General features: G+C 37.8%; 1 protein-coding gene across 2 annotated transcripts in view; it reads right to left on the reverse strand.

Annotated features, from left to right (window-relative positions):
• LOC132613953 (DNA-(apurinic or apyrimidinic site) endonuclease, chloroplastic-like) overlaps window positions 1–4,770 on the reverse strand; it is a 7,971-nt gene extending 3,201 nt beyond the window's left edge. Inside the window, exons 1-7 of one of the 2 annotated variants that reach the window (XM_060328277.1) lie at window positions 4,614–4,770; window positions 4,374–4,527; window positions 4,182–4,270; window positions 2,870–2,949; window positions 2,394–2,654; window positions 1,967–2,292; window positions 1,049–1,156 (exon numbers count right to left, since the gene is read on the reverse strand). In XM_060328277.1, the coding sequence (XP_060184260.1) occupies window positions 1,049–1,156; window positions 1,967–2,292; window positions 2,394–2,654; window positions 2,870–2,949; window positions 4,182–4,270; window positions 4,374–4,527; window positions 4,614–4,663 (1,068 nt within the window). In that variant the 5' untranslated portion in view covers window positions 4,664–4,770. Of the gene's footprint in view, window positions 1–1,048; window positions 1,157–1,966; window positions 2,293–2,393; window positions 2,661–2,869; window positions 2,950–4,181; window positions 4,271–4,373; window positions 4,528–4,613 lie in introns of both variants that reach the window. The other variant, XM_060328276.1, reaches the window with a different exon arrangement.
• Between the last annotated feature and the right edge of the window lie 5,373 nt (window positions 4,771–10,143).

The following is a 10,143-nucleotide window of genomic DNA, read 5'->3' on the forward strand; positions in this document are numbered from 1 at the left end:
TACATTTATAATGAGTTACGACAGTAGCTAATTTTGCCCGTACTTTATCCTTTGATAAGGTAGTCCATGTGGCACAATGAATCGTGTATGTAACACTTCATCAACAATAAATTGTAAGGTCCAAAGTATCTCAAAATGTTAAATTTTACTCAGTGATATAAATACAGTCACCCTCTTCATTGTCGTTAGACAGAAAAAGGGACACATTGCTTTACTCTCCGACCGGATTGCTAGTAAAACAAGTGATTTACTATTCAAGCAACGAGGACAACAACAACAACTACTACACTCAATTCCAAGCGAGTCTGAATCAGCTATATGAATCCGTATAAATTGCTTGATTTCAACCAGTTTCATTTCAATACTCTAACAGTAGAAGTTCTCCTTATCTTCTATGAAGATACATACCCCTAAATAAACCAAAAAACACTCCTCGCAAACACTGGTCCTAATCAGGGGTGGAGGGAGAGTGTTGGCTACGGGTTCGGCCGAACCCAGTAGCTTTGGTTCAAACTCTGCTTTGTATTAAAATTCTATTGAATATGCATAAATTGCTAATTTAGAACCCAACAACAACAACACACCCAGTGTGCTAACTTAGAACCCAGTAACTTAAAAAGATTAGAATCCAGAACCCATAAGCTCCAAATATTGGCTCCGTCTCTGGTCCTAATGTAACGTACTAACATGTCTACCGTAACCCAACTAGTTGGAAATGCATATATCTATATATAATCTACGTCCGTTGCATTTTCCTTTTGCTAAGTCTACATAGCTTCCGAGAGATAGTAGGTCTATTCATACACCTTTTTAAGTCTACATAGACCTTCAATGTGATTTTAAGTCTACCTTTTTCCCCTCTAACTTCTTCAAACTGCAGTTTTACATTTATGGATCAGTGTATTTGTAGGTCTATGTTCAGTGCAAGAATGGTGGAGTTAGATAATTTGACCTGTGTATGAAGAAGAAAATCCTCTTTTCTCAATTAAGAAAACTGAAAGAAAAATAAAAGAAAAAAAAAGAGACCAGGAAAGGCAAAGGATCATACCCGTGAGATGATTGCAGCACCAGAATATCCAAGCTTAGAGACACTGCACGTCCAAAAGCTATTCTCATAGCCGTGGAGACTTTCTTTGATCTCTTCAACATCTTTTTCCTGCTTTCAAGAATCAGAATGTGAAATTAGCCAAGACAGCACAAATGTTTGCTGTATGAAAGGGAAAAAATCTCTATTGGTCACATAGGAATCTGCACAGTATACAGAAACCATCACTGATGACCTAAACTCATTGATGGCTGTAAGCAGTTTCGTTCTTAACTATTGCACTAGAAGGTAATTTTCCATCTCTTTCAAAGTATACCAACAGCTAGAGCTTTGCAGAACATAGTTTAAAAACAAAATGAAAAAAGAGAGCCTCCAGTTTCTATTGCGGTCTCCACAATAAAGATTCCGAGAACTCAGTCCGCCATAAATGAAATATTGTGTCAACTAGGAAGCTGGATGATTACACAAACGCATACATGAATATGTGTGCGCGGACATGGTAGTAAAGGACACAGTTTCTGTTGCCAAGCTGAAATTAAGAGGAAATATGTAATGAGACATCATTGTCTTCCGAGTGCTGACCATGCTCCTGTTACATACAATTTTATTGTTGTTCGAAAGATGATGACCCTGATTTTAAAAGTGAAGCATCATATGTATCCAAGTTCCTTTACAAAGATCTCAATACATTGTAAATTGATGAGTAAGATAATCAGCTGATATATCACATTGCAGAAATTTGAAGGACACACTCCAGAATGTCCAAACACCATAAGAAATTACGTCTCTACCGAGAAAGATAGAGTACCGACTACATGCACGGAGTTTTGAAATGTGTATAACTTATGTACATAATACAATATCTTTTAAAAAATTCAAGTTGATCTCTATAACCAGAAAAGAGATTAAATGAGAGCTTGCCTGTAGTTTAGTCTCCTGTAGGCATAGTACATCAAAATCTTCTCTATCAGCAAGCTGCTGTATGCAAAGTTTCTTTGACTTCAATAGGGCCCTCAAACCATTGACATTCCAAGACAATAACTTAACATGTTTTGTATCCTTAGAAAGAGGAGGTGGCCTCATTGTTTTAGGATTGTATACAATCCACCCATCATTGGGCTTCTTGTGAGCGAAAATAGTCCAAGGTTCATCTTGATTTACAGAAAGATCAACGCCCTCAGAAACTCCAACGTGTGCTGAAGCAGTCGCCGATGAAACTTTTCTCTTTGCTCGTACATTTTTCTTGCCTAGAAAATTAGTTCATCATTTAATTCGATGTCACAGCAAAGCCAAGATGTACAGTAAGTCAAGTGAAATAACTAAACAAAAGGAAAAAATACCAAATTACCTTTGATGTCATTAGATTCAATGGAAAGCTCTTCAGTAATTTCAGCTTGTTTAACAATAATGTCAACACTGGTATCCTTGGTGTGGCCTTTTTTCACTCGTTTTTTCGTCTGCCTAGTACTAGGAACCTCTGATGCAACAATGTCGCTTTGGTCAGGATTCTTACTCGACACTTTTCTAGACTTCTTTTGTGAGGTGTTATCTGCTACTCCTAGACTCTCCTCAGATGATAGTTGATCCTCCTGTGCGACAGATCCATTGCCTGCATCTATAACAGAAAGTTACAGGTTAAAAGTATCTTCTTCTTTTTTATAAGGTACAGCTTACAAGTATCTTTCTGTTACATTTTGGATTTTGGAGAATTCGCAGAATAACACTATGACCACCTAGATAACTACTGTTCATCAGTAATCAGTTTCAAAGTTAAAGAAATTATTTTATCGGCTTGGTTGCAATTAAAAGGACATAAAAGAGTACCGCTAAGTTTGCTGTCGAGGAAAGTCTTCAAAGAAGCAACAAGTTCTTGCTTAGTACCTCTGGAAGGAATCCCAAGACTCCTAAAAACGCAAAATTGGCAGTCATGTCACAGAACCAAAGTGAAAGCTGCTGCAAATTACAAGGTGATACATTGTGCAAATTTTTCCAACCCATGTAAATCAGTTCAGAAGTGGAACATCATCAGAACAGAGGTTTTAGACCGATTAGTTCAAGCTTCAGAGGAATCACTTTGTGCTGTATGCTATAATGCTTCCAATCACTTGCTTAGTAGGGTCCAATTGAGGGTCAAGACTCTTTTAGCAGCAAAATTTATTCACAGCCTCTTAAGGATAATTTTTAAGTATTCACTACAACAAACAACTACTACCTCCAAGGTGTGTAACAAGTGCATAATGTCCACGACTCAATCTTAAGCAAATTGGAATAGGAATACGAATCCTTGCAGCCATGTTTAAGGATAATTCTAATTTCCCTACTATAATAATCACTACGCCAAGGATAATATTATGATTCACTGCTTAAAGGAGACTTTCTTCAGACCAAGCCTGCAATTATAGACCCGTGCAAAGCTAAATTTCTGAATGCATAAAAGCAAGGCATGTTATGGCTGTCAGGCAATCATTTTCACACATAAATTCCCTATATCAAACATGGGAAATTATGATAAGAAGCAATATGGAAAAATCTTTCATATACACGCCCTTGTCAGGGCGGATGGCACTGAATCATCTTTGCTTGAAACAAAAAGTCCAGCCCGTGTTTTTTTCCATTTTCTAAGCAAACTTATGCAGGCATTTAATGGACATAGGAAATTATTTGATCAAATCACTAAACCAAGTAAAAATTTAAATTCGTTTCTACAGCAACCAAGAAACTAATTGCATCACCACAAACATTCAATGCAAAACACCATCTTTGTTTCCTCCATTCTCTACACTCTTTTTTTCATAACAGAGAATCCCCGAGGGCCAACCTAGCATGGCTCAAAACTCAGTGATAGCAAACAAAAATTTGTTCACAACATCATAGCATATGTTCCCAAACAGTGAGCACTATAAAATATACTCCCTTCATTTCAATTTATTTGTCTTAGTTTCTTTTTTTAGTGTGTTTCAAAAAGAATGTTCTATATTTAGTAACTATTTACACCCAACATGACTTATTTAAGGCCACAAGATTCAAAATGCATTTTTGTATATTACACAAGTCTTTAATTTAAGACCACGAGATTCAAAGTTCTTCTTTGTGCCGAGTCAAACTAAGACAAACAAATTTGAAACAGTAGGTGTACCTAAGTTTCACCCTGAGCTGTGGAACTGTCATTTTCTCTACAGTTTCCATATCCTCCACAAGAATCTCCCCACTCTTGCCACCATTTTCCTACATGTAATAATAAAAACTCAAACAGACAAAAAACTCAATCTTTCCTACTAAACCATCCTCAAGTGCTGAAAAAGACATTCACTGGTCAAAAAGAAACAACCTTTGAAACACCCTTATCAGCTGACACACTCATTGGTTCATTTGATTTTGCAGTAACTGATGAGGTTGAAAAGGGTCTTTTTTTAGACCCCATTATTGTCAAATTCACAGAAACCAAAACCTGAAACTTGGGTTTCCTTAAAATGACTCCAACACTGAGAAAAAGGTAACAGTCAGGAGAAAAAGAATCAAGAAAACAATTGAAAGAACACAAAATAGAAATGGTATATACTGGTAGTACCTATTGGGAGTGATGAAATTGTATAGGCCTAACTTGAGAGATTGTAACATTGATTGTAATAGGATCACTATATTATGAAGGAAAACAAAGTTGCTTTTTGTGGGGTAGGGTGGTGGAGTTTTCCGCTGCGGGGGGTGGGGGTGGAGGAGAATTTTGGAGGCGAAGTTAAAAGCCACGTGGTTAAGAACTAGGCAACCAAAAATCACTTTAAAAAAAACTAACAAAAGATTAATTGTTATAAATACACTGTACATATTTATGGATGTGTATTCAAATATAGGATTTTCTCGATAAACTTACAATTAAGCAAACAACTTTCAAGTAGCTCATGCAGGCAGGTTGCAAGCAATTCCCTGAACAACCTTGCAATCAAGCAGACAGCTTGTCAGCAGCTTCTGAAAAGCTCGCAGCTGCTTCTTTTCTTCTGTAAATAGGAAGTCAATTCAATTTATTTGTACATCAATTGAAAGATCAATAAAATCTCTCTCACTCTGCCCTAATATTTTGTTAAAATTTACTTTCCTTCCACTTCACGATTTAATTAGTGATAGAAATATTTATGTCCTTTTTGGTTAGGAATATTGTAGAACATTAGTTTCTTTCTAAGTATAGTTACTACATTAATTATATAATATTTAGTTTCGTTTTAGTTTAGTATCTATAAGGAAATAGTAAATATGTTTTTTATTTTATTCTCTTTACTTCTGAATAAATAGAGATATAGTCTTTTATTTTTCAATGTAAGAAACAATTCAAGAACCAACAAAGAGTTATATTTTATTCTCTCTTCAATTTTCTCTCGCATTTTTTTAATTCCGTAATAGTGGTATCAGCGCCAGATCCATTCATCTCAATGGATTCGTGATTTCATTGAAGAAGAAGAACTAATTTCAACCACTTTTAATCCATTTTTAGCCAAATTTTAATCTTGCATTTATTTTTAACGCGGGGCTACTTTAAACTAATTTTAACACTTGATTTTATTTTTAACGTAGGGCTACTTTAAACCAGTTTTAACCATTTTTTTAACCCAATTGTTAATCATATTTCAAATCATGGCAAGCAATAATCTCTCTTTCAATGTCCCACAAACCTTCGTGTAACACCCCATGCATTCGGGCTAAGATTTAACTCGTAAGACGGGGGTATAATGAACCCAATTTGAGTAGTGTATAAATGATGTTTGAAACCCAATCAAGACATGAGAAGAGTCCTTCAGCAAAGGAAAGTCGGAAGCTACCCTACGGAGCGTATTTTCAAGTGAGTTTGCACCATGTCTTAATTAAAATGAGTATACAGAAAAATTTGTAACGAATTCACGAAAATTTCCTTCTTGAAAGTTTTAGATCTTTGAAATACCTTTCCAACGGTATATTATGAAGGTCAAACAGACATTTGTACAAAAAGTTATGCCCGTTTTACTAAAACAGTGTTCTGCCAATTTACGGTGGAATCTACGGGCCGTAGATTTGGGCCGTAAAACTGGTCCAGAATGCCCAAATCACTGTAATTGATTTACGGTGGGATATATGGTCCATAAAAATTTTACAGGCCATAAAATAGGGCGTAAAACAGGTCCAACAATAATTTTAAAACTTCGTTTTAAGGCTTTTTCACTCAATTCTTCACACCCCCAAGCCCTAGAACGACCTTCTATTCTCTCCCATCATCAAGAACACCAATGTAAGCCTATTTTAATCATTCCAAGTCAATTCTAATATATATCCTTGTAATCTAAACAAGAAATCATCATTCCTAACCTAGGGTTTTCAAGAAAACCCATCTCAAGGTTCAAGATTCAAGATTTTGGAAATCTTCTTCAAAGTTAAAGTTTTTTATTCAAGTTTGGAGCATTACCAGGTATGTAGAGTTTCTATCCACTTGTGGGAATATCTTTATTCTTCCCCACGCCACATTCTTCCATGATTATACGCAAGTTCTCCAGAAACTAGGGTTTTAGCCATGTTCATGATAACCTCAGGTCCATGTACTATATTATATTAAGCTTTGTGATATAATCTCGTTATTGTGTTCTTGATATTTCCTTTTAATTATTGAGAATCTATTCGTAATCCATGAAAAACCTATATCTCGTATTCCATGGGTTGTTGCATGCATGTTTTCGAATAAAAATGCTAATATCGTGAATATCCTACATGTCTACAAGTTTTTTTGCAATTGTATTATATAATTATCTTCATACCATGATTCAAGATACATACATGCTAAATACAAGTTATTTCATGAAATCATATTTACAAGTTATTTCGTGAAATCATGATTGCAAGTCATTTACAAGTTAATTCACGAAAATCATAGGCTTCTTAGCCAACTATATCATGTTCATGTTTTAAAGAGTTGCATGAATTACCGAGAAGGCTCAGATAACCTGAAACTGCGTAGCCACCATAGGACAAGGATCGCTCCGCCTAGTTAGGACGATTCGTTAATTTTACACTGAATAGATCTATCAGGCACGTTACCACCTTATACCTTGGCAAGGTATGAGGGCTCTGCTGGTCCGAACGAGGTGCCAGACTCCACATATCCACGTGGTGATATCATGTTGTCGGTTTATGAAATGTTCTCCCTACTTATCATGTTTTACTTATGTTATATACATATGTACCCATGCTCATGTTCATGTCCAAGTTTTCAGTTTCAGTTATTATCATATTATTCCATGTCCGATGTTATTTCTTTCAGTTGCTTTACATACCAGTACATTCAATATGCTGACGTCCCCTTCTATTGTCCGGGGGCCTGCATTTCACGATGCAGGTACGGATTTACAGGACGACGCTTTTGCTCATTAGGATCTACACGTACCAGCTTATTGATGAGCCCCATCTCATTCGGAGTTTAGGCATTGTCTTTCCTTATTTAGTTTTGCGTCTAAAGATATGCTGGGAGCCTTGTCCCAGCAAGTATGTTACGTGTTTCAGACTCGTGTTAGAGGTTTCATAGACAAGACAAGTGTCATGCTAGCCTTCTAAAGTTGGTTAGCCGGTTTGGCTCATTTATGATATTGTCTGTATTCATGACTTAACCAATTACTTATGTTTAATATTATGACCTACCATGTTTTACAAAAGCTCATCATGTATTTCACGATATATTTCTGCTCATGTATGCTTCATGACGATTCAGCAAGTCATGTGGTTCGCTCAGTCACATGCAGTCAGGCACCGAGTGCCATGTTACGCCCAGGCCATGGTTCGAGGCGTGACAAAGCTTGGTATCAGAGCCTAGGTTCAAGTGTCTTTAGGGAGTCTATGAAACCGTGTCCAATGGGGTCACTTTTATATGTGTGAGGGCCCCATACATATAAATAGTTGACCACCAAGACATTTAGGATTGTCTCACTTCCTTCATATTCTATATCGTTCAGTTAGAGCAGTACTTTCAGGATGCCTTTCTAATTCGTGCATGTACGTATTTTCAGAAAATGCCTGCGAAAAGGAAATACATCAGAAAGGCCACAGCCACCAGCCGGGGGGCTACTGTAGAGCCAACCCGCGAAGAGACCGTTCCGACTCAGACAGCAGCCCCAACTGCTCCTACAGTTACACCTTCTACTGATTCAGATGGGGATGTTAGGAGTGTTGTCAACATGCTCACACAACTGGTAGCAGCTCAGGCCCAACGTCAGGAATCTAGGTCAAATTCGAAAAATAATAGAGAGTCTTCTAAGACTAAGGGTTTCTCATAATGAATCCCCCAGTCTTCACGGGGACAAAGAAAGACGAAGACCCTCAGGACTACATTGATGCTCTTCAGAAAATCTTTAGGATTATGACAGTTACAGAAATCGAAGCAGCTACTTTTGAAGCTTATCAGCTACAGGGCATTGCCAACACTTGGTATGAATCTTGGGAATTATCCCGAGGTGAGAATACACCTGACGCTACATGGGATGAATTTAGAAGCGCGTTCCTGGACCACTTCATGCCAATAGAAGGCAGAGAGGCTAACGCTGAGCAATTTCTGAAGCTTAAGCAGAATGGCAGGTCAGTTCAGGACTACTATTTGGAATTTGTTAGTCTGGCTAAGCATGCTCCATATATGGATATGAGGGCAAGAGTGAAGAGGTTTGTTGGAGGACCTGATTCCCATTTGTATGATGGGGCCAATATTGCTGCACAGAATAGGGAATGACCATCTCTAAGATAGTTGCTTTCGTACAGGGTAATGAGACAAGGCTAAAGGAGGAGGAAGCCTTGCAGAAAGAGAAAGACAAGGAGTTCAATAAGAGGGTCAAGTCTACCGGACAGTTCAGCGGGAACAGAAACAGGAAATTCTTTAAAAACAGGTTAGCAGGACCTGCTCTGTCCACAACAAGTGCCCCAGTCCCCAAGTTCCGTAATGATAAGAAGCAGAATTTCAGGCCATCAAGTTCTTACTCTCAAGCCAATGTGGGTCAGTCGACTTATACCTATCCAATATGCGGCAAGTGTAACAAGAGACACTCACATGAGTGTCGTATGGGTACTGATGCTTGCTTTAGATATGGTCAGAAGGGTCATTTTAAGAAGAAATGTCCATCAGCCATACAGGGTACCGGAAGTAATGTGACGCAGTCCGTAAATTCAGCAGCTCCTCGTCACAATTAGGCCCAGCAGGGGCGTGGCACGGCAAGGTCTGGCAATACAGGCAGTGGTCAGAACCATTTGTATGCATTGACAGGTCATCAGGATACAGAGGCTAGAGTAGATGTTGTCACAGGTACACTCACAGTTTTCACTTTTGAAGTATATGCCCTTATTGACCCGAATCCACCTTATCTTATGTAACTCCTTTTGTTGCTAAAAAGTTTGGTATTGAACCAGAAAAATTTTATGAACCATTTGAGGTGTCCACCCAGTTGGGGAATTAGTCATAGCTAGACGTATTTATAGGGGTTGCCCAGCTTTAGTCTATCACCGCAGAACCATAGCTGATTTAGCGGAATTAGAAATGATAGACTTTGATGTGATCATGGGTATGGACTGGTTAGCTTCATGTTATGCCACAGTATGTTGTAGAACTAAAGTTGTAAGATTCGAGTTTCCTAATGACCAGTCATAGAATGGGAGGGTAATTCAATAGTACCGAGGGGTAGATTTATTTCTTACCTAAAAGCCAGAAAAATGATTTCCAAAGTTTATATCTACCACCTAGTTCGAGTCAAGGATTTAAATTCCCAAACTCCAACTCTCTAGTCCGTCCCAGTTGTAAATAAATTTCCAGAAGTCTTTCCCGAAGATCTTCCAGGAGTCCCTCCTGACAGGGAGATTGAATTTAGAATTGATCTACTTCTCGATACTCAGCCAATATCTATTTTGCCATACAGAATAGCTCCAGTAGAGTTAAAAGAGTTAAAAGCCCAGTTGAAAGATCTTCTTGACAGGGGGTTTATTAGACCCAGTGTTTCGTCTTAGGTTCGGCAGTCTTATTTGTCCAAAAGAAGGATGGTTCCTTACGTATGTGTATATACTACCGTCAGTTGAACAAGGTCACTATTAAGAATAGGTACCCTCTTCCTAGAATA

The sequence above is a fragment of the Lycium barbarum genome, chromosome 10 (assembly GCF_019175385.1).
Source record: "Lycium barbarum isolate Lr01 chromosome 10, ASM1917538v2, whole genome shotgun sequence".
NCBI classification, from domain to species: Eukaryota; Viridiplantae; Streptophyta; class Magnoliopsida; order Solanales; family Solanaceae; genus Lycium; species Lycium barbarum.